Raw genomic sequence first — 25,608 nt, 5'->3', positions numbered from 1 at the left:
TGTCCTCAATCTGCCCTGGGCTCTCTTCCCTGTGGGCTGGGACTGGTACACCCAGGAGCCATTCTCCTGCGATGCCCAGGCCACCTCAACTGGCTCCTAAGCCCACCACCCCTCCAGAGAAACCACAGCTGCCGTGGCTTGTACCTGCCCTCTCATTCTGCCCGTGACCACAGGTGCGGATGGGGCCGAAGAGGGTCGGGAAAACCAAGAGATTCGTTTGAGAACTGTGCCAGTGTGGTTCGGTACCGAGTCTGCATTACTGCAGCAGCCAAGCCATCTCGCCCTCCTGAGCAAGACCACCACTTGAGGCAGGGGCTTGTGGCTTCTTCCTTCCCCTGGAGAGAACAAGCCCCTTTCCCAAATCAGAAACCATGACTTCAGCTTTGAAGGTGCTGACCCCCCATCCTGACTGCAGGCCGTCACAGTGGGCTGCAAAGCTCTCCAGTGCGCACCAGAGATCGGTTCACCTGAGGCAAAGAGAACGGCAGAGATGCAGCCTTCCAGTCCCCATATTGGATACATGCAAAGTCTCAGCTGCACTCTGCTCATGGAGATCAGGACCAGGAGAAGAGACCAGACACACCCTTGGCAGAGTCCGATACCTGCCTCAAATGTTATTTGCTCCTCTTAACACAAATAATGTGGACAGAGCTCTCGATCCATGAATACAGATGTAAGAAGGCACAGGCAAGTGGACCAGCGCCCGCCACCCCCCCACAGGGGTGGCAAACAACCCTGCCTCCACCAAATATCCATCCGCTAAAAAACTACAGCAGACAAATTCATGACTTAATTTTAATGCATATACAAAACAAATCTTAAACAGTGTCCTGCACACATCTACTGAATACAAAAAGTACAGCAGTGCTACATCCATTATAAAAAAGGAATCCTATTTGATAGGTCACGCTACATTTGCAGAAATAAGTATTCAGGAGAAGAAAATTCAAGTATTGTATACATCTAAAATACAGTACAGAACCTTTATCAGATTCACTATTATAAAAGATTAAAAGGAAATCGTCACTGCCTCACCGATTGTAGACAGCATATAAAAAATGATAAAATTTTCAACCCTGAATGGTGCAGATCTTTTCTTACATTAAAAAGAGCAGTCTGAATAGATAGAAATGTCACAGATCTTAAATCATGTTTTTTTTTTACAAACTAAAACAGAATTAAAAACAAATATACAATAACAGTCTGGGAGTGATACAGTAAAAGATCTCTCCCCTAGCAGTGCTGATTGATTTAGATACATAAACTGAAGGGACTGATTTAACTTCAGTGCAGGGTGCAGGTAGATGACCCAATGTTCCAGATCGACAATGGTTGTTAAATGCCATATTAAATATCCTTAATGAACTCTTATGTTCTACAATAGGTAAAGTGCAGAGGCATGAAGATTAAAAAAGAAAAACTTTTATAGAGATTTTTTTTACCCTTCAGAAGTACTCTCTCGGGCTTAAGACTAGTCACAATCAGCATAAATCACCAGTCCACATCAAATATTTACTCATTTGGTTAAACTTATAAATATCTATTCATATACTACAGTGCAGATTTTGTACAACAATCTTTTGAAAGGCCGTAAACTGGTCAGGTACCTAACAGTCTTGGAAATTGGTAAAAATTTTACACTCAGTGCAAAAGATATTGTACTGGAATGTTAAGAATCTTGCTACAGCATCTAGTTGCTCAGTTTGGAAGCAGTCACTGTTCCTGGGACAGGATTCTGGCTCTGCACGTCTCACGGAGCTTGTTGACTGTTGTCATGGAAAGACTTCCAGGCTCTGTAAAGATTTTCTGAAAAGAGAAACATGGCTGTTTATTTCCACCTTGCTACAGGAATGCAGTATCACAGGAGTAACTGTGTCATAAAGCAATTCACTCATAGTTCAACAATTGTGAGGACAAAATCATTTCAGATTGAGGAAATCTGATCATTTTGAAGTATTAAATCAGTGCACTCAAGAAAACGCAGAACTGCACATATTCATTATTTTACCATTTCTTCTTGGTATTGGAGCACAAAGTTCGGCATAATTTTCAAAATGGACAAAATGCCGAGCTTTTCCCCAACACCACATGGAACTCGCATAACATTTTCCAATCTATACAGGCTTATTCACGCACTGCGACTGGGAGGGAATTCAGAGGACGTGCACAGGAAGACCTCTCCTCAACACCCCACAAATCACACTGCTCTGTTCCTAGTTTCACAAGACTAGGCAAACCTAAAAGTCAGCACGTTTCATGAAAGCAAAATGCAACGGTTCATTTCAAATCTCCTCTTCAGCACCACCACCTGATTTCCAAGTAAGCCGACAATTTCAATTGGCATTCATTTTTTTTATACCCTCTTCTAGTTTGGGGGAAAATGCCAGTGCAAACCAGACCGGGGGGATGAGGAACGTATAGCAGAGTCCGCGGGAGAGTTTACTCGCACACAAGTGCTCAGCAAGTCACAGGTCTAGCTGTTGCAGGGCCAGGCCACCCTGGAGAGCAGGATCTCACCCAGACTTCAAGCACTTGGCCAGCTGGGCACCACTGCTTAGAGAATCCTCCTCAGCCAGTTAGCACCATGGACTACAGTCACAATCTGCCTTCTGAGCAACTGCCATCACCAATTGAGCCCCAAGAGACCCCTGTTTGTCACTCCCCCCCCCACACACACAGGAAAGCAAGACCCTCCAGAATGCCAACGCTACAAAACTCCAAGGGTTTTGCTTTGCCATTGATAGACGTTTTGGCGTAATGACAGCTAACCCGTGATGCAAACCCAGCGTGTCAGCTTGCTTGCCATCTTTAGACGCCATCTTCCCCGAAGCAAATAAGCTCACCTGCATGAACGTGTGACAGTCCTCCACAAACGCCCCATGGATGATCTCCTTGAACTTGTCACAGATGTCGGGGAAGTTTTTGCCTTGCAAGATTAAAGCCTGGTTGTGCTTGATTAACGTCAAGGCCACGCGGAAGATTATTTTTGATCCCTCGTAGAACATGCAATCCCAGATTCTCAGAACGGTCTGTGAAGAAACGGAAAGTCGACAGGAGTATGAGCAATGCAGCGAGGGGCGAGGACCAGTCGTTGCTGACACTTTGCAGCTGCCATCAGGGAGGCTGGAAAGAAAGGGACAGCAGCTGCCAGAAAATCAATTAGAATTCATCAAATAATGATGCTTTAGTCTCTCAAGGGACACGCACAATTTACTTCCCATTGGCCTCATTTGTGAAGAATCTCCATTACTACCATGTAATCTGCACAACTTGATGGACAGCAATATGGAATTTAGCACCCTAGCAACTCTCTCGCCATACGTTTCATCTTATGGATGATGGGTTCAAGACACTCTAAGACAATATTGACATTTCACAGAAACAAATTGATAACTTCTTGCTGGTTGTGAATAGGTTTCTGGAGTGCTCTTCTGGAAACTGCTGTCCCTGATGTAAATCCAGTTACAAGTATTACAGTTATAAATTAATAAAATAATCTGACCCACTGAGAACATGGTTGGAACACCAGCCTGCAGACCCTACAGGAATGTAGTTGGAGACCTCTGATTTAGACTAACCAGCCAGGAGCCAGAGACTTTGAAACAGTTTCCCACAAAATAGTTCTTGGGGAAAAGCCAAACTCCAGTTGATGTTAAAGGGACAAATGCATCAACTTAACACTTCTGCTTAATCAGACCTACAGTACAAGACGTCAAGAATGGGTAATTGCACATTTATTTTTAAATTAACATTATTTTGAAAACTAAATACCTACTTAGCCACCTGTATCTCAGATAAACAGGGCTCTTCATTCTCAGCTGTTCTTACAGCTCTCTGAGGTCGAGTTGGTTCGGAGTCGGGGTTCTGAACCGCAGTCCAGGGGCTCTCACCTCCACAGGTAGGATGTCGATGAACAGGCAGATGAACCACCGGGAGACCACCAGGGTCCACATGACGTTGTGCTGGACCATGATCTGGGACACTGCTGGCACCTTCAGCCTCACCAGCTCACCCAGCACCTCCTGGTCCGTCTTCAGGCCCAGCATGGCAGGAGTGTAATAATCTGCGGGAACACCAGTTCAACAAGCCCGTCAACATCGGTGTGTTTCTCCAGCCTTCGCTCCCCAACCCGAGGAAACGACTTACAAGGAGGCATGACACTTATTACACAGGCTGTAGGAATTCCCTGGGAAGGGGAAAGCACCCTTGTTTTGCTCAAATATTATACCAGAAAATGTCTTCTGTTTGGGAAGCATTACAGGCTTGTCAAAAACTTGCTTTTGGGCTTTGTAGGCCCGCAACCTATAACCCGCTCAGAAATATTTGAAATGCTCAAATTAAAAAAAAAAAGATCTTCCTTCAGATAACTTGTAATTTGGAGTAACCGTTACAGAGATTGATTTCGAGACGCTCTTTCACAGGGTCATTTGTTTTGTCAAATTCCAAAGAGCCCAATTTATACATCAATAAAACCGTCCTGATCTTGATTACCCACAATCTATACAGTTGCAGGCAAGGCCATGTTTCACAGATGAGGTGGTGTTATTCTGGAGCACCCGTAGTTCCTTTCTTTCACCACACTGAACCTTCGCACCACTTCAGTAAAGATTTATCTTGGTCACATCTGTTGAAATGTATAACTTTAAAATAAAACATTATTCAGAAGCTCTCCTGGCTCACTTTTGCACATGCAAGCAAATTCTGAAGCTCGGTGGAGGTGGTGTCGTGGCCTGGACATGCCTGGCCTTCTCTGGACCCGCGTCACTCACTCATTATTGATGTTGTAACTAATGGTAGCAAAGACAGAATGAATCCTGAAGTTTACAGAAACAGCTTACGTGGAATTACCAAGTAGTTCACCAAGAGAAGAAAACTATCGTCCTAGACTCTCCACATTTAAATCCAGCTGTCCTGTATGTGCATTTTACATGCTGAAGAAAAACCTCAAAAAGAAAAGTTAGAATGCTCCAAGAAGAGACAATAGGGGCCATTTTCGTTGCCTCACTCGAGGCTTAGTGTTGTAGCCAGGAAAGAGAATTTGAGCCGGAAGCTGGCAGGAGCTTGAGTTCTGTCCCTGCCGAGGTAAACCCCACAATCCCTCACCCCTCTTCTCTCCCAGGAAAAGACAGCTACCGCAGACTAAGCTTCCATTATTACACTGCTTTTAATGAGATTCCCTGGAGATAAAGTACGGATTGCAGGACCACGTGACCCTGTTCCTAGTTATACATAGCTTGGGGTGGGCCGTCCACAAATAGAACAGACTGTAGTGCCAGTGCGAAGTGCTGTTCACAAGCTCTGTGCCCTTCTCAGAACAACTATCACTATTTCTTCACAATACTCAGGGGCTCTGCAAGCAGCTAAGGATGTTTTCCACATTCACAGACAACATAAAAAAAACAGCTGAACACACAGACCCGCACTGACATACACATACAACTGAATCTCGGTGCGAAGAACTACCACCAATCGAAAGATCTTCGGAAATACTTTTTCCAATCCGCACCGCTGGAAATTTGTTTTCAGCTGCATTTCCACAATTGTTTTTATCCTCCTTCTCTGTGCATTAGCAGAACTCCTCCCTCCACCTGTACCTCTGCTTAGAAAGAAATCCTTACAAACGCAAGAAATGTAGGAAACTTTCTCTTAGAAACCTTGAGTCCATCGAGGGATTTGGTTTTTCCTTGCATATAATTTTGTGAAGTTTCAAGAAAGAAGGAGAGGAGGAAAAAAGATCCACAGTATCAAACTCCACCTTCTCGAACAGTGGCATGCTATGGGCATCAGAGCACACAGTAATATCATTTACTAAAAACCACTGTTCTTCTATGAAAAGACAGACAACACCCAGTGCATCATAAACAATAAGAGGTTTTAAGTGCTGACTATTGCGCTTATGAGCATTAACATGACAGTAAAGGAAGTGACAGCTGACAGAGAGTAAGAACATTACACGCCTTCAGTTCAACTGAGGTCCTAAGAGCTTTTTACAACCGACTTCCCTCAAGACACGGTGGTTTGTCTCTGTACTGAACAAAACTAGATTCAAAACTCAGAAATCCTCTGCTGTAGTGAAATGAATTATCAATAGAATTCAGTTGAGTGTAGCTAAAAAAATTCAGAACAATCATACTGTGATTATATCTAGAGTGAAACCAATGATGTTCTTTGATTCCTTTCCTAACTTTAATACAGGTTAATTGACTTGGAAAGCAACCTGGAAATGAAAGATTCTTGAATGTTTTTGAGAATAAGTACTGAAAGCAAAACCCCCACAGCCCCAAAGTTATACAAGCCCGTTTTTTTTTTACTTCAACACCTGGGACACAATGTTTAAGCAACGGTTTACATAAATGTGATCATTTGATGTCAGTACAGTCTGCAATTCAGACACGTTTAAAAATAAATCTGAAATAAATACAGAAAACATTTTCAGGCAGAGATTGGGGACATCCTCATTTTAGGAAACATCTCACAGACATTAGGAAAATTCAATTGAAAAACCCCAGTAGTCATTAGCATGCTTAAAGTTATACATCTCACTATAAATGTTTTTCAAACATACTTTGAAGGAAGCTTTTGACTTGCCTGGACCCTTAGGTCTATTGTTACACAGAGGCAAACTAAAAACTGTGCTTCACAAGGGGTGACTTTCTTTTACATAAGCAACACACAAAAGCTGTATTATGTAGGTCCAATTTGTTGTCAGAAAGCAGCCCATGTCTAAAGTATGAAAAGAACAAAAAGCTGAACTGCAAATCACAATGAAATGCTCTTTGCATTCTTCAGTCCAGGTTCAGAAGAACAGAGCTCCTGTGACTAGAGGCATGTACTGTACTCCCCGCCGAAGTTGGATGCGACTGTCAGAAACAATCTTCTGGTGGAGAAGCCAGGACCCTCAGGGTCCTCATTTGGAGACCAGGCTTAGCCCAGCAGTCCAGTGATGCTTTTGTGTTGGAAACTAAGCCCCAACGACATTTGACACAAAGACCCCCGTTACCCACAAGTCCTAATTAATGTCTGGACCCCTGAGACACAAACTCGACTGGAAATAAATTCCAAACTTATTAGGTTATGAACGAACAAAACTAGAAAGAATCTTGGGCATTTGTAATCCTACTACTTTAACGAGTACCCTGCAATAATCCCTTTACCACGGTAATCTGTGAAAGTCAGATTTTACTTACTTTGGCCGTAGCTACAAAATTATGCTAATTCAAGCTTCTACATACTGTATTACTCACGAAAGTCGCTTCTAATTAAACAGGTTATTGCAGCGCCCCTGTATGATGATTAATGAGACATAAGGAGCTCGCTGAACTGCTGAGACTGTGGCTGTGAACAACAGCATGGCATAACAATCGCACATGCAGGACAGGAGGAGTAGCCCCCGTGCTCACAGCATTCGGACATCGCATTCGGCATTCCGGTTTCCGTGAGAATTCGGTGACCCAGAAGGTGCAATTCACCTGCTGCAGCGCTGTGCGAAACAATGAACAAGAAACTACTGTTTTGCACATTTATTTTCTTCGCGTGGTTTTTGTTGGCAGTGGCATCGATTTTGTCACCTTTGCCTTACTTTAACTTCCCCGATGTGACGATGGAACTCTTGCCTCGACCTCTTTTCTGCGACAAAGATTTCACAGGAAAAAAAAAAACTGGTCAGCGATCAGTAACTGCCCCCGACCCGTTTCTCATCGTTCCACCATGAATCAGAAGCCTCTACACTATGTCCAGCCCCCTCCAGACGTGGAGTGAGTTCTTCACTGAGCGGAGACACACAGCTGGCCCAGTGAGCTCCAGATAACACACTGGCACATCTAGAGTACAGCAGGGCCCTCTTGACTGAATGTCCAGACTTGTCTGTCACACCCAGAAGCCAGTAACACACAAGTGATAATACTTAGAAGACCCCAGAATCACACTGTATAGAGCTGGAGCCGATACCGTCTCCTGTACTGTAGCTTGAGCAGCAGCAGAGTCCAGAGGGTTAACCACAGGCAGGCTTAAGGATCTCTTGCAATGGAGAAGGGCGAGGGATTAACCATTTAACTCTTTCAGTGCTGAACACAGAGAATATATCCAATATCTAGTCGAGGAAGACGCCTTGCTGTTGGGATAACCGAATTGATCCACACCCAATGGTATTCATCCAGATCACCCTGACATAAATTCAGATCTTCGTTTCAGAGGACAGTGAACTTTTTAGCAACATGGATCCAAGTTTAATTTTGTCACGATGGTAGAAGTCAGTATTATACAGTATACTGCATCACACGTTCCTTATATTTCCTGTATCTTCACAAGTAGGCACTTCTACAAAGCAGTGCATGCTTAGGCTCATTAGAAAGATTGCAACAAGTATTACATGATTTAACGTGCTCTCTGTGAGTGTACACTACGAAAGCCTAGTCCAACAACCCTGAATCCAAGAGTCACTTTAAATACTAAATGTCCTTCATTCCATCAAAACTTGGAAACTGCCTCTCTGCATATGTCCGCAAGAATATATGTAGCAGTGCATCATTTAAACATTGTCTTTCCTTGTATGCATTCCTGATTTGCATCTCAATCTCAACCATTAACAATATCAGCAGGGAGGGAACAAGGATGAAACACGCTTTCTGCCAAAAGTCCGCAGAGCCATTGGCCATTGTTCACATTGCAGGTGTCCCATAGTGCCTTGCAGGAGATCTGGTATCAAACAAAGGAGCAGTCAGGCTCACAGGTGTTGCTGCTGTGTGACAAGTCGAGGCCATCCTGACTGACATGAGTACAGCCTCCCATGGGGAAACATGCCAAATCTGTCATTGCCTCCAGGAAAACTCCAGTCACAGTCCGCCTACGGCAAAGCCTCAGACGTCAAGAAAGATCAGAAACACTCATTTAACACGGGGCCGATCAGATCCTGAAATCTGGACAGTAAACATTCTTTTTACGGCTGTTCAAATCCATAATAGTTATCCAACAAATCCACAATCATAATCCAGAACTTGGTACCTTATGTTTCACACGGATCCACTTTCAAGAAACCAGGATCTCAGTGCGAGATTATTCAGTGACTCTAAACCCATGTGGAAAGATAAACACAAGGGGATATGGAAGGATTAAATCATTTTGACATCATGACGTCCCATGACAGCTTGAGAGAGATCAATCTTCATTTTGTTATTTATTTGAAAACTGTTTCTGGGTTAGAGGTTTTGGGCACATGAACTCAAGTTAGGCCAAGTGCTGAGGAGCAGTGTGTTTCAGCCAGTCCCCAGGCTGCGAGAGGACTCTTGCCGCTGAATGAAGTTCAGAAGGGCCCGTCAGCCCAGGGGGAGTCAGAGACGAACTGATAACGTGGTTGACAGGCAAGGCAGCTTGAAAGCCTGCATGTCTCTGGCCCAGACTGTGCACGTGGTCAGTATCATGCCCGGTGAGTCTAGAGTCTGGCAGTTTAATCCAGCAACCCAGCTGCTACAGTATTAAAACCTGAACTAGAATATTTCATTTTCCTCCTAACAGGAGGTATGCTCCGCTCAACCAATCATAACGGTTACTTTTTCCATAAACTCAAGATGCCCACCTCTTCATTGAAAATCTTAAGAGGATATTTTAAAATTTTTGCTAAAACTTTTTAGTTTCTTTTTAGGAAAACGGTACCAGTTTTCAATGGTACCAACAATATAGTACATGTAAACACTGACATTACATTTTTTAAAGTTGGTCTGATGCAGTGGCCTGAGCGATGCCGGTTAAGGCAGAAACACAAAGAGGATGGTGACAATGACTCAGGCTGCGTACTGTGTGCACACAGCTCTCCTGCTAACTTCCCAGCTCCTCGTCCTCCTCAATCATCTCGCGACGCAACTCACAGCACGCGCTGTGAAAAGCGCGTCCTCACACCACACCACTGAGGGGGTTTTTAAAACAACCTCCTCGGGTCACTCTTTCACTCCTCCAGGTCCTCTGGTTATCGTCCAGTTCCAGAGCTTTCAGCTTTGCAAGTTTAAAATTACTGCTGAGGTGGTTGACGCGTGATTTCATGACCGGAGCAAGTAAGAAATATTAATTCAACATTTCAGATGTATAAATCCTGCTCCAGGGAGGCTCTCTGGAGCTCATCACACAGGTCACCTGCAGATATTAGTGCTGTAAGGCCTACCCTGTCAGCTCGGGTTAACATGCTTGAACAGAGCAAGGTCGTCTGGGAATCACCCCTCAGCTCACCCTCACCACACGACAGCTGTGGGAACTCAATGTGCTTAAAAGATTTTTTTGGGGCCGTGAGCTTGCGTTGCCTTTATGCCTGGTGAGAAAATGAATATCGATCCAAATAACCAGTCAACTGCAAAAGATGGGACACTTAGTGTTTCAAATGTTTTTTAAATCAGAGAAGGGCACCAATTTAATTTAAATATTTAACTTGAATACAAACGAGAATAAGGAAAATAATTCTTCCCATTTCACTGAAATGCACGAATTGAAAACTGAACTTCCCCAGGCCTGTTTAAGCTTCATCATGTCACGATATCAGTTATCAACAGCAGAATACAGCAGAACTGGAAGTAGAGTCATGTTAAAAGGAGAAATTAAATCATTTCTTTTATCCATCACATAAAAAGTCATATGATGTGTGTGTGGGGAAAAAAAGAAGACAACACCCTGTCTTTACAATCAGAATATGGCAGCTACTTACTTACAAGACATAAGCTCAGGCAGAAAACAGCTTCTAGCAGTGACAGAGAAATGGTACTTAAAATTTGACACGCCACAGGAAGGCATCAAGAAATACTGAAAATAAACATAGCATTCGCCTTTCCCCCCAGTAAAACAGGTAATTCACTGCACTGCTCTTACCAGGTAGTATTCGTCCCAGCAGGGCCTCTAGCAACCAAAACGACTTCTCTTCATCTTTGGTGACGATGATCAGGTATCCGGTTATGAAATTCATGCCCTGTAAATAGAACCAAACCGGCTTCAAATCGGGGCAGAACCAAAGGCGAGCGTCAGAGCTACTGGAATTGGGCAGATTCATCCGACTGGAAAGGTGTTAATGAAGCATCTAAACACAGTGGATGAAAAGGTGGACTTTTAAACCTGGTGCACTGGGGGCTGAAAAGCCGCTTTAATGAGATATAGCTTCAGAGCAAAGGTTGTCAACACATTTATTTCGGAATGACGCAGGTGCCAACGGTAATTTATTCGAGTTTTTAACTAGATTTTAGACGGAGGACAAGGAACGCCGCAAGCAGGCGTGACCCCCAGAATGTCCAACTGAGCCCGGCGGTAAGGAGACACATGAGATAAAGTGGGAATTACAGTGAGCCCCAACCCGGAAAGAGTCATCGCTGAGGTGCTGTTGAAATGAAGGGGACTGTAGAGGAGGAGGAGAAGCAAATGGGGCCACTCTCTGCTCCGAATGTGTTGGAAAGTTCTAGGACATTGCCAAGTCGTGTTCTCTGCAAGCGTTGACATGAAACGGCAGGACAAAGGGAGGCTCTTCCAGCAGCTAATGTGTGAAAGACATCCATCAGGTTATTTCTGAAAGGTTTTCCGCAGAGGGAGAATTCCTACATCCCCCATGTGTCAGTGCTGGATTGACCATCAATGGGTTTCGGGATTTCCAATACCGGAATCAAGCTTTAAACACTCAGTCTGTGTTGCTCTTGGTGAAGGCTTTCTAATTTTAAACTGGAAAAAAAAATCTTCAATGAAACTTCCCCAGGCGTCAAAATAGCACCACACTGTCTGGATAATAACAATTACAGGTTTCTGACACTAGAAGACGATTGGGGCTGAAGCTTAGTTTCAGGCTTGGTAATTATTTCAGAGTTAAGCAGAGGTCTCTGGCCAGAGTTTATCCTCCATTGCTCTGAACATGCTAATGAAATCAGTAAGTAAAACTGATCTTGGGGGAAAAAAAAAGAGACATTTAAGTGTCAGATTGATTTCTTACAGCCCTTTCAAAGGGCTTATCCACTGAAAAGAATGCATTAACACGACTACAAGACATTGCATAAGATCTTGCAAATCACACAAACAGCCGGGTCTGAAATGTCAACAATTAGAAACAAATTACGAGGTGTGCTGAATTCACTCATCCAAGCAGTCATACTCCTCCTCCAGAGCCTTAAATCAGCCCTTCCTGCCTCCGGCACCAGCGGTCACGGGGAGCTGCAGGGCTCGCTTCCTTGTAAGGACAGCACAAAGCGCAGAGGAGAGGATCACCCCGTTCCTCCAGCCCGCCGTCCTGCGCTCATTGCGCTGGTGCTCCTTGTGCCCGTGCTGACGGCTCGTTCAGCAGCGGTTCCGCAGGGAGCAGAGCACCCAGGCTCTCGTTTGTGAAGCGGTGCCGTGTTGTGTGCTGACGAGTGCGTTTTACATCACATTGTTCACAGAGTACAGCCCTGCTCTGCTGACTGAGAAGGGAGAACGAGCAGTGGGAATGCTGTCCAACAGTGGACTTTAATCCTCTGAAAACTGATCTGCCCGATTCACTGACAATAGAAGTCAACTGAACCAAAGGTCTGATATCCTCCATCTGCTGAGCACAGCACAAAGGGCCCCTGCAGAGCCCAGCGTTTTAGGCAATGACACAGAAAGGTACAAATGCACATCGACATCATCCTGAAATCAAGCACTTCAAAAGATTAATGCGTGCAATAGTATTTCCCTTTGTTTTGTTCCTCACTGATTATGAACATAACCATTGTATTTTGTCCTTCATGGAAGGACGCTCTCAGCAAGGACTGCTAGGTTTTCAGTGGGTCTAGAATGAATAAAACTATTTTACACAACACTGAGAGATTAAAAACAAAAAGGGTGAAATAATGTGATGTAAAAATTATGAAACGGTTATGAAAAGGCTTTGTTATAAAACCTCCTTTTTAGGTCAGCAGCTCAAGTTTTTCAGCTGCCTGTCCCCAAAACCACAAGGAAATTCATCCTCTTCACAAGACTGGAGTCTTGTTTGAAGAAAAACTCAGCCTTTGTTCCACAGGTGTTGTACTGGCATTCAGATCACAGGAAGGGACACACTTTGGAAGGAAAGCACAGGAGGTTAATCACCCTCTGTGCTTCAAAAATTTTGCAAATGCAGAAGTTATATGCAATTCCCTGGACAAATTTAATGGCTATTGGCATCAGCACAGGACACGTCACATTTCCTGCTGAGGTTAACTTTTAAAGCATCTCAAATCGGTTATAGGGTGTGCCCTGCTGGAGGGTTTGGAGCGAGTAGTGAACTGGCCATAGAAGATCTGACATCTTTCACTCAGAAGAAAGGGCTCCAAGAGCATACGAATAAAAGCCTGAAATATAGGAGTCCATTTATATAGAGCAAAATCTAATTAAACAGACAGGGTTCAGCACACTAAAAGGTGAAAAAGTGAAGTCTGAAGTTCCTGCTTTTATGAATGAGCAGATAATCTGTAGTTGTTTATTTTAAGAGTCAGATTAGGGACTTCCAAACTCGATGAATAAAACAGTGATAGACGGGAACCACCAGCAGTGATACATCAACATTGTTCCCGAGTTCTGCTTTCCACTGAGCTGGGACCTAATTTTATATTTCACAGCGAAAGGTGTTTTATGTAGGTGCATCAGCTTAACTCAAATGCAGATGAAAACATGCAAGAATGCACTGGACTGAAATAGGTGCTCAAATAACGAAGATATTTGGTCAAACACTTTTTTTTATCTTCATGTCTTGAGTCGCAGTTTTTTTTGATGTTACTTATAAAAAACGAGTTTCCAGAGTGAAGGCACTGACAATAAAAAAATGAGTTTCCAAAAAGATTAAGTCTTCATGTTTTTTAGAAAGACTGCACTGCTTTCCTTTAACCAACAAGGGAGGGGACAGTTAAAAAGACTCCTTAACAATGCAAGAGGTTTTCAGTGCAGAACTCCAGGATGCCGAGAACTGATTGTAGAGCACAGGGACGTTATCACATACCTGACAGTACCCCACATTCTTGTTGTGATGGCCATAAGCTACCAGCACATTAAACAGTGCGTGCTGCAAGCAGGGCTCAGCAGTTTTGCGGAACTGGATGTTGTCAGGGAAAGTCCTGTTCAGATCTGTAAAAGAGCAAAACAACGCCATTAAAATATTTCAGCATTCAACCGCCGAGACTGACTGCTGGTGTTCTTGCACCTCTCCAAACAGCAATTGAAGTGGAAGAAAAAATGTTTTCTAGATTTTCTGCATACACATACATACTGTATATTCCAACCAATCAGCCATCTGGGATCAAAAAGCTTCTCATTCCTGGTGATGGTCACTACAACCTAGAGCTTATCCCAGAACAGGGGCTGCACTCTGAGGAGGAGAGAACCAGAGCAACTGGAAAACAGGGAGGGGATGAGACCTCTGCCCAGAGCAGAAGCAAGCTCGGGTCCCAGCAGCTGTGAGGCTGCAGCGCTAACCGGCCCACCTCTCAGCCTCACGGGCTGCTGTACGTGAGTATTCACTCATCCGAACAAGAGGCAGTCGCAGAGCACAGAAGATGAAGATTAATCTATTTGTTCGAGGTCAAGGAAGACCAGGCAGAGTCAGCACTCTGCACTATAGTGGGGAAAATCTGCACAACTGGAGAATCGCTAGCAAGTGTGGGAAGGAGTATGGTATTTACTAGGCATGCATCTTTGAAGAAACATGAAGTTCACTCCAGAATCCACGCATGGATCATGGATTACTTAGGAATGGAGTATTTAATAAGTTCCAAATATATAACAGCAATTTTCCTTAACGGGACAAAGTCTGTCTTGAAAACGTTGAGGGGTTCAAAACCTGAAAAAAATTTACCAATATACCGCCTAAACTGTATTTATTATTCCATAATGTCCTAAAAGAAAAAAAAAGAACTGAAAGGGTCTTAGAAAGATGTGAAGAAAGTTACACTGTTCTTCATGAATCTGGAAATTTACTTTGAACACAATTCAGTTTTCATCTTTTTTTAATGTGCCTGTATTTTTGTCACAAAATGGAACATGGAAATCCGACTTCAGCATTGCCAAGTCTGTCCTGAAGGCAAAAGTCCTTTTCAGAAGTATAAGCATAACCTGGTTTACATTCTTTAAAGGCAGTTTAGCCACAACACACTCAGTTCCTATCCAATGGGGACACGCGTCTTCATCCAGCAAAACCAAATCACTGATACAGCACTTATGCTTCATGAAGCAAAAGGAAAACAAAGTGACCAATACATACAGTACATGACATAAAGAAAAATCCAACCAAATTCATTTCCTGAATCCCTGGACTTTTCACAACACCAGTACTGCACTGAAAAATCAAAATAACTGCAACAAATCCACAAAGTGATTAACAGAATAATACCAATCTTTTTTTGTAGCAGTTATGCTGACATTTCATTGCATGGATAGATACACGCTGCTTAATCCTGCTCATCAACAGGGGATTTAATGTGACCATCTCAGGCTGGTCGCAGGTGTGGCCACAGATGAAAGCCACCAACCCAAGAATCAAGCTCTGCACTTTGCAAGCGCAGTTTTGTAGGATTCTGTCCCATTCCTCTCATAGACCCTTGACCAGCACGTGCCCATCTCCGACATCCAGGGTTGGCTTTGTGCCAGCTCATCCCAACAATGCTCAGTGGGGTTCAAACATAGCGAGATGAGCATCTCTAGTTTAAGCCATCACATTGCTTTCTCCCTCGGTACCCAAGCAGCATGGGGACGTCCACTGTCCCCGCTGGAATACTGTCAGCCTACAGGAAGGACAGCAACGCCCGTCACTCTCGGTGATCAAGATCAAGATCTCAGCTAGACACTCCTGCCCAGACCTCCCAATCGGCTGCTCTGTTAGAAACAATTAACATCTCATTCTGCATGTCAGCGCTGCTCTCACTGACACCCATCTGTGTGGCCTACACAAGCTTGATTCAGCGCTCAAGAGCACTTGGCTGCACTTCTATCCAGAGTTCTGATACTCCCGTATCTCCAGACTGTCTGATGGCTGTGATCACCCCCAGATGACTAGCAATAGTGTGCAGGCTGAATCCAGCCTCTCCAGCACACGGATGAGACTAAACTATTCCCTTGATAAGCTGGACATACTTGTTACTGTCTGGGTTGATCTTTCTCGATTTTACCAGGCTTAACCTGCAAACATAAGAATGCTTACAAATAAGGAGGGGCCACTCAGCACGCCTAGTGCGTTTGAAGCATAGTTCAACAGGTTTAATCATGTTATGTCCTGTGCCCAATTATCTGACTTTGCTGCAGGAGCACTAAATTATTTCATTAGTCATTTAAAATCAATTAAACAAAATGACACCAAACAAGATGTAAATCAACTGCACACTTCATTTTTCTGAAAACACACTTGCTTACAGTATATACATAGAGCGATATGTTTCTATTGACGCTCAGTATGTAATATGCTCTAGATGGCCTAGCCTAAATTACATGGTGAGAAAAAGACCAGAATCTAATTGCATAGTTTTTCACCAACAAAATGTTCTTTTAGAATGTCACTGCCTGCCTCATACCTCTAGTTTCACTGGAACATACAATGGCAGAGAGAAGCCTGTCCAAGTCTTTCCTGGGGTCACGGCCCTGAGCACACTGACGATTGCAGGGTAAACAGAAACCAGCCCTGAAGTCGAGGTCTGAGCTCCCCTTCTGCACAGACTCCAGGCAAGCTTACCCACGGCCACACTTGTTCAGGTCAATCAGGCTGAGTCATGTGACAGAGCAAGGGTGTGTCTTTGTGTGAGTGTGTGTACTCATGTGCCGAGTGTGTGCTGTTTGCCTTTGACTTCAGCGACCACATGAAAAAGCTTGTCCTCTTTCAACCATAGGGCTTAGTTAACCTACTTTTTACGCAGATCAAGGATTTAACCTTAAGAAGCTGATAAGCACTTCTTTAACCCATTTGCCGCCTGGAGCTGCACAGCAAATAAAATCAGATTTAAAGCTGAAATGTCACGCTCATTTCCCACAATGCATCAGCTTGCAGAGCAGCAGGTGACAGAGTAAGGGACAGAATTGCAGTAAATGGTAACCCTCCAAATACCATTCTTAGAAAAACATCAGCCTCCATCAATTTTTCCATAATCATAATTCTTAAATAGAAGGTTAGCCTAATGTTGATTGCGGGGGTTGCAATACAGGAAAAAAAAATGACAATTCTCCCCAACACATTCAGTTTAAAGCGTTCATGTCTTCAGTAACAAAAACCTCTAGGGCAGAGAGCAGCTAATGATGAAGGTTTCTGTGAAAGAGCTGCGTGATGAGATCCTGAAGCCCTCTGTCGCACGTCAATCAGAAAGACCCCCAGCTGTCACTAACAGGTTGGTTTATAATGCTGCTCTGCTCTACTTTCAACAGGCTTTGACCCTGTGGGTTAGTCTGAACCTCTGCTTCTCCGTCAGGCTGCACCGTAGTCGCATCCACACCCTTTTTATGTTAATGGTGGAGCACAGCTGCCAACTCATGCAAATACAGTTTTGGAAATTCCCCTTTTTTTTTCCTACAGTCAGGTTTTACAGTGTAAAATGGTAATCAGCATTTGAATCATACACAATGACTTTACACACACACCTTTCCCGGCAACAGTTTCTGAGCTGCCTTTCACTTCATACCAAAATGAAAAACAGCTCATATTAGCAAAGATAACATTTCTTTGTTTTTGATAAAAATTGTCCTGTCCACACTGGCTCAACGTAGAATTACTCGGTTCCCAATGTCAGACGAAAGACCGGACCTTTAAAGAAGGCGTGCTAAATCAGATGAATCAGCCACATTTCCATTACTTCCTCAGTGCAGCCGAACCCAGCGCTATCGGAGCAAGTCGGACGAGACTCCTCCTCTTGCGAGATTTGCAAGGCAGAGCTCCTACCTGTCTTGATGGTGTCCACCAGCTTGGCGTCATGCTCGGCCTCCAGCAGCTTACGGTAGTACCCCGGGTTCTTCTCCATCTGCTCCTGAGCTCCGCTGGCCGTCATCCAGATGAGCGAGCGGTGCTCGTTTGGAATGCCTTTCCGGACATACCTCTTCACTGGCAACACACACACACACACACATCGCTCCTGGTTACACACCATGGCAGTGACACTGGGCCAGCTCCTGCTTGAGCACCAGTTTTCATCCTACTGCACCTACTCACTGCTAGGCCTGAGCTTCTCAGGTCAGGTAGAAGAGGGCAGAGTCAGTAGGTTTCGCATGACGACAAAGCATGGTTAAACGCACAAAAAAGAACATTTTGCATAGTTCTATCTTCCCAAATAACTAGCAGTTTAGCGCAGAGGCAGAAAAGTGGAAAAAGTACACATCACATACAGTATATGTAATCCATGAAGCTGCATCAGTTTTAAAAACACTGTACCTCATTTATCGATGTAATTTCAAGAGCGCGAGATGTTACATATGGTCACTGCAGAGACCCATCTGTTTCATTATTAATTCAAGGAAATGACAAACACACTGAAACGTCAGGATATTACCAGCATAAAAATAACACAGGACAGTGCACAGCACATAGAGACTACAACTGAATGAAATTGGAAAGAAGCTATCAGACTCAGGGTTGTAGCAAAGAAATAGAAAAACTGTTGAAATGGACTCTTACTTGGAAATTCTAGTAAAACTAGAAATACTGCCTTTCTCATTTCATGTATTATCCTGTAGAGATGAAGGCCAACTTCAAAGTATCTAATCAGATTATGTGTTTGTTTTCATCTTATAAGAAGCAATATTCTTCCATGGCCCCATGGATAGGAAAGAATTAAAACCTTGCAGTTCATTCCTGGATTAGTTATTCCCAATGGTAGCTGTTCAGAAGACATTATCCCCATGAGCTTTAGGATAAACATTCACATTCACCTCTGAACAGAATATGTCCCTATGATGAGCCCTAAACAAAACTCTACGTAACATAACAAGACCACATTATGCCTCATAAAAGTCACCAGAATGAAAAACTACCCAGGTAAACTCAAAACGCTTTTTCACACCATATTGCTATTACAATATACAATATCTCACACAACAGACCGCTGCTTTATATATATATATAATATTTTTGTTGATGTACAACAATACTTACAGTACAGGCAGCAGGACACAGAAACCCTAACATGTCTGCACCTATGTTAAATGTATCCATGCCGAGTATTCTGAAGTTATTTACTGTAGTTGTCAAATTATGTGGTAAAATATTGGTTGTCAAAATGACCAGTTTTATACACGTGAGATGCAGAGCAAGTTGCATTCACAGAATTATTCAACTACAAACACTCAATGAAAAACACATTTTATGCGCTGTGAAACTCAAAACCTTGGTTCTTTCTTCAGTCACACAAAGGAAACTTTGCAGAGTGTTTACCCTGACTGTGGCAGAGGTTTGATTGTTTAATGGCTCACAATTCACAGCCATTTCTCTGTGAGATGAACTTTGGGCAGCGTCCACTTAGATCCTTCACTGCAGTGTCTTTTGACATGACTTTGCAGGCCCAACAGGAATCAGAAACCCAGATTCAGAGCTCAGTGAATATCTACTGGCAGGACCTTCTAGTCTCAACAGGCCATAAAAGACTAGAAAAGAAAATGTTGTGAATGGGTTTTAGCAGAAGAAGAACAGAATTACAAGACATATTAAAGATGTGTGATTGAAGAAATCTGCCTGATGCTCAGTCAGCTTTGTATCTGCATTATACTCTGCAGACAACAGCATTTTCACTGACAAGCCCAAAACACCTTTATATGCAATTATAGGTGCTTGTTGAAAACCATAATGTGTAGCTCTAACCCCTTACAATGCAATGTTCAGGTACAGTCTGTAGAACACTGAAAGGCAGGCTTCTAGAATACACAAGAACACCACGCAATAAACAGAGAACAACTTGGTGAAATTTAGCATTACAAAATGCCTGCTGGAAATACTGTGCGTTAATTTGAATTTTTCAAAGACACAGTAGCACACTGCACCTTTTCAGAACACATTAAAGCATATGACCTGATAGCAATAAAAATATGCAAACGGAAAATCTACATAAACAGGGACCAGAGACAGTGAATTTGAAAATTAAACCTAGTTTTCTCATACTGCACACGGAGAAAATGTATTATCTTCCTGTAAGCATACTGTTATTATTGCATCTTATACAATGCACATTAATTTCTTTTAAAATCTTGCATTTCAGTTGAGTTTGTCATACACACAAGTGCAATGAAATGCTTATTTGTACATATGCTCCAATACAAAGACATTAAAGGAATCACCAAAAAACTTTTTTTTTAACCTACACCTAAAAAAAAGACACATCAGTGTGAGCCAGTGGTGGGGGTAGAGTTCGGTAATCTGACGGTCCGCGGGAAGAAACTGTCTCTGAATCTGGAGGTTTGTGCCTTTATGCTCCTATAATGCTTCCCAGAGGGAAGGGGGGAGAAAAGTGAGAAACTAGGATGACTGGTATCCTTAGCGATAGTCCCAGCCTTCCTGAGACAGCGAGTTGTGAAAATGTCCGCAATAGAGGGGAGCTGTACCCCAGTGATGGACTGGGCTGACCTGACCACCCCCTGTAACTCCTTCCGTCAGACAACAGGCTGCTGCCGAACCACACTGAGATCCCACACGTGAGCACACTCTCAGTAGCGCACCTGTAGAAGGTGGTAAGGACAGTAGAAGACAGACCACATTTTTCCAAACGGCCTGAGGAAGTAAAGGCACCATTGCGCTTTATTTGTAGTTCCAGTTACATGCTGGGACCATGTTAAATCATTAATGGTTTCTCAGACTTCAAATGTCATTAACCTCTCTAAGCAACAATAATCTGAAATCTAGGTTCTCCAATTCCAGCTTAAACAGCAAAAGGGAATTTCACTTCACCCACAGAAAGGACTCAAGCAATATGTCACTAGGACTAAAACTCTAGTCATTCCTATTTTGACGAAGCAGTGCAATGGTGGAAAGCTACATTTGCTTAACCTTTTAGATACAGACTTTTTAAAACATATGGTTTTAAATGTTAACTGCAGCAAAGGGTAAATTATTTTTTTAAGGGCATCCACGAACAAAACATAATGCCATAAATTCAAGGACATACATCACATGGTGCGAGTCCCAGATACTAGCACAGGGAGGCCTCTGTCTCGTTTACTACGCAACAACAGGCCCTATGTGGGAAGGCAACGTAGGCAAATAGAATGATATGATATTTTTGTCAAAAAACTACAACACACTAGAAAGCCATTTAGAACATAGCATACAATTATGGTCACAAGGATACAAAAAATACATTATTGCTCTGGAATCAGTCCAGAGAAAAGCAATAAGATACATTCCTCCGCTTAACGAAATGCCCTACTTTGACAGGTCGAAAGAACTGACACTTTCTATTCTTGAACGCAGGAGGCTATGAGAACAGATCTGACAAAGTCAACACAAGGAGGGAAACATGACCCGCAAGAATTAAGTGGAGGTGAGAACAGGAGGCACCTGCTTAAACAAAGGAGGTGTTGTAGGAGCGTGAAGCGAGGTATGCTGCCGGGACTGATAACTGGCCTTTTTTCAAGAAGCAGCTAGATGAAGTCCTCACATTAACAGGCAACTAGCAACCACAGGGATCTGATGGGCCAAACGGCCTCTCGCTTTTTAACCGGTTATATTCTCATATGTGTTGGAGTCAAAGAAATAGCTCTGCGTCCAGAACTGGCAGCAAGGGTCTGAAGGAGGAAAGTTACCTTTCAGGTTTCTCTCCACATTGCTCTTTCCCTGTAGGAGCTTGGACCACTTGATGGATCTCCTGGTGAGGATCTGGAGGTAGGTGGACATAAACTCCTCATAAGAGCCATAATCAAAGTCTTCTGATCTCTCAAAGCCGTAGGGATCAATCCTATTGAAACAAAGAGACACATTGTAAACTGGGGACGGGATGACAGAGCGGTGAATCATTAGGGAGAAACGCACATTGCTGAATCGCCCTAGTCAGAAGTCCCTTATCCTGTGAGGGTCGGTTCAGGGGAGAGAGGTGGAGGGGGGTGAGACGATTGAGTCTCCATTAGTGAAAAAACGCTCATATTCTCCTTGCTCAACTATTTATTATGCCGATGATTTAAGAAAACTTAAGCTGCCTTAAAAAAACAACCCTATTGACCACCAATTGCATTTTACCCTTATTTCAAATTACACTGCTTGAGAAAAAAAAAACAGAATACAGCCTATTGCCTTTAAGGGTGAATTCAGTTTTGCAATTAACCCATGTTCCTCCTGGAGAAACTAATCTCCTTTTTCTTCGGGATCAAAGATGCTCAATAAATTCATCTAACCTTAGGGCTCAACTGCAGGTACGGTATGAAGAAAAACATTCTGCTAAAAGTTGAGTTAATTTAAACCATGCTTGGGTCTGGAGGGTTTTAGTAACAGATGACAGAGGCGAGAAAGGAATGTTCAACAGGTTTTCTCCCTTGGTCCCACCGACGGGATGCCTGGCGTTTCATGCAAGGTGTGATCCAGCTCTGAAGGCCAGGGCGTGGCCTCCTCTGTCAGGAGGAAAGAACTTTGCCTTTTCAGTCTTGAAGACTGCAAACGGGCCTGATGCAAACATTCCATGATAGGTAACCCTGCAGACGACCTCAGAACCAACAGAAACACAAACCAGAAGACACCAACGCAAACTAAGGGTAAGCACACTGAAAACGCAAAAGAGGAGGAAAGTCTTTATAGCAGGTTTTGTTGGGAGACAGGAACGAGCCCCCCCCAAGACATAGCTGGATAACATCTTCATATCCATTAACTACCGCACCAAGCAATGCATAACAGGCCAATTGGCCTCTTTTGATCTGCAGACTTCATGTTCACGGGCGCCCCCGTCCTCAGACACAATGGGATCTTGGCAAGGCCTCAGTCTCGCAAGAATTCTAGCCAACCGGGACGGCAGACATTTACATAAGAAAGGTTACAAATGGAAGCACGCCATTGAGCCCATCTCGTCTGCTTGCCCGCGAGCTGCACTGTGCCGTCTTTTACCGTCCTTGCATTTCAATTCGTGTGCCTTTCAACGGCGTCATTACAATCCTAAATCGGCTCGTATTGGCAATGGGAGTTCCACTCAAATCCAAAATACAGAGCGCCTGGTGTGCTCATGAAATTTCATGACTTGAGCTCAGTATTTTTATATCCCAGGGCACAATACTCCTCAAATAACCGACAAAGCTATTTGCTTACTATTAAAAAGTAAATAAAGGTAATGGCGTAAAACCTACTTTCTAGTGTCAATCTGATAGACAGCCCAGGAGAGATGCTTCAAAGACGATCTCAGAATGGTGTAAAAAAATCTTCGGAATTTGCTATGATACGGTTCTAAAACGACATACTCCTTATACAAGATTCAAAACCTATATTTAAGTACTTCCGAACAATGTAGAAATACTACAGTATATGTACCTTAGGGAACACTTGTACACATGGTGTTCACGATATGAGAAGCTAATTTGAAAACTACATTTACAGTTTATTGAACAGCTCCGTTTAATTTCAAACTCGCAATACAAATATTCCAGCTTCTAAAAAGAAATATGTAATACACCCACCCACACTGCGTACGGTTATCTTGTGTTCTGGACTGCATACAGTACAAGCTTTGGTTATGTTGTTACACTCTGGAGCACGCAGATCGGACTGATGTTTGATGTAATTCTAGTCAGTTTAAGATGAGCCTTTTCTAACCTACCTAAACACCTTTTAATGCCATATAATCAAATTGATTCCATTGAATATACGTTACTGGTAACTAAAATTACTCTGAATAAACTATAAAATGCATGATAAATACGTATAACATGCAATTCTGTATTTACATCAGCTCATTCTGATAAGCATTTAAAAACCTCATCCTTTAACAAATTATGTTCAGTATTTGTATTCGTATTCCGTTTACTAAATATTTTACTGCGCTGCTGTAAACCTGTGACCATACGCCAATAGAGTATTACAGGAATTTCTCAAATGCTTAGTGTGGAAAACGCTCACTTCTTTCACATCTGACATATCAGGTTAAATAACGGATTAAAATAAAAAAAAGACTTATTAAAGCGAATTCAATAACGTTAAGCACGTCACACGATTACCTTGACACAAATCGCCCTTTGAGCAGGTAGTTTGAAGTAGAAATGAAAATAAATCGCGACTCTGACAGCAGCGCACGTCTTCAAAAGACATTAAACCGTATTTTGACGCTCGACTCGGCCTGATGATAAAAAAAAAATATCCAAGGGAACTTTACCTTTGCACCCGATCTTTCGCACTAGTTCTGCTTGTGTCAGCTTCGCCGCGATGCGCTCCGCGTGTCCCGTTCGCTTTACTCTCCATTGAAATCAGGAGGGCGTTTTTTTTTTGCAAAAAACAAAAAACTAGACTGAAAAGCAAGCCGGCAAAAATAAAAGTCCTCGTGCTTTACCCGCCCCCCACCCTCCCTTCCGGACTCAGACAGGTGAAGTGTTACAGCAGCGGCCCGAGGCGAGTCCCAGTACGGTGCTGTACGAGCACCTCCCAGGCAGGAACTGGAGCCACAGCTCGATGGGCACTCCAAAGTTCACGGCAGAAGTGGGGACGGCATTTGAGTAGAAACGAGCAATGCCAGCTGCCGCTTCAGATACCGGCAAAAGCACACGTTTACACCTGATCATCCAGCTAGCAGGCTCACCTAGGTAAAATCCACGATGCAAATTTTATAAAAAGCCAAACAAACAAGCCACGACGTCCTGTGCCTCAGGTTGTTGTTTTTTTTAACCTTGCCCGTGTCCCACTCGTAGTCCCGTCTGCTCTGCCCAACAGTGCACGCAGCTCTTAGTCTTCACCTGTCGTTTTCCACCTTTGCAAACCGGCGACGCTCATGGTCTTGGTCTTGGTCTTGGTCTTCTTCTTCTTCTTCTTCTTCGTCTTGCAAGATGTCACTTTACGGAGAAAGACAGATCTGACACGATTCGTCCCTCTTCTTCGACCTGCGACTGAAGTCTTTTCTCGCCCCAGCCCCAGACCTGTCGGCCGGTTTCCTCGCCTCTCCCTGAAACTCCGGCGTACTTTCCGCTCGGCGACCTAGCTCCAGACACCCCGAGGACGCCGGGCACCTGTCCGTCAAGGGGCAGGGTGGAGCTTGTGGAAACAGCCAACCGGCTACACATCACCCTCCTTCAGCTCTCAGGGCTCTCCCCCCCCCCTCGTCCTGCTTCATCCCATCTACGGACAGGAAGTCATCTGCAACCGGATCCAATTAATCAATTGTAAAGCGCGGTTCAATACACCGGACACCCCGGTGAGCGTTTCCTACCACGGAGGTGGGCACATCACGGTTCCCATCATGACGAAAAGTAACTTTGAAAATCTAAATATACGTATAACCTAACCCTCCAGGCCCGTGTTCCCTCTAAACCAATCCCACGCATTTTGTAAATAGAAACCTGGCGCTCCGCCGATCACGTTACCTCCCCACGCCCAGCGCAGCAGGCGGTGCGGACAGGTAAGGCACACCGGGGTGCGCGCCTTCAACAGTACCAGAACTCCGCTGGAGTAGTTCTGCCGGAGAACTTGGCATAAATCTTGTTTTCCCTAAACTTCTTCTTTAGAGATGCGAAGTCTGCCAGCGGTATTTATAACGA

At 43.6% G+C, this 25,608-nt stretch overlaps 1 protein-coding gene across 2 annotated transcripts; it reads right to left on the bottom strand.

Annotated features, from left to right (window-relative positions):
* Window positions 1–781: 781 nt before the first annotated feature.
* Window positions 782–25,120, bottom strand: grtp1a (growth hormone regulated TBC protein 1a). Of its 2 annotated transcripts, XM_088912475.1 has the most exons (8): window positions 24,237–25,120; window positions 21,697–21,848; window positions 17,855–18,013; window positions 13,943–14,067; window positions 10,846–10,942; window positions 3,891–4,063; window positions 2,844–3,029; window positions 782–1,806 (listed from the first exon to the last, which is right to left on the bottom strand). In XM_088912475.1, exons 1-8 carry the CDS (start codon window positions 24,320–24,322, stop codon window positions 1,714–1,716), a joined length of 1,071 nt encoding a protein of 356 aa, XP_088768601.1. In that variant the 5' UTR covers window positions 24,323–25,120; the 3' UTR covers window positions 782–1,713. The 2 variants fall into 2 exon arrangements, with proteins under 2 accessions (XP_088768601.1, XP_088768602.1); XM_088912476.1 differs by lacking the exon at window positions 17,855–18,013.
* Between the last annotated feature and the right edge of the window lie 488 nt (window positions 25,121–25,608).

Source organism: Atractosteus spatula, chromosome 4 (genome assembly GCF_055471065.1).
Source record: "Atractosteus spatula isolate fAtrSpa1 chromosome 4, fAtrSpa1.hap1, whole genome shotgun sequence".
Taxonomy (NCBI): Eukaryota; Metazoa; Chordata; class Actinopteri; order Semionotiformes; family Lepisosteidae; genus Atractosteus; species Atractosteus spatula.
Note: the sequence above shows the minus strand (reverse complement) of the source record. Positions and strands in the feature narration are given on the sequence as shown.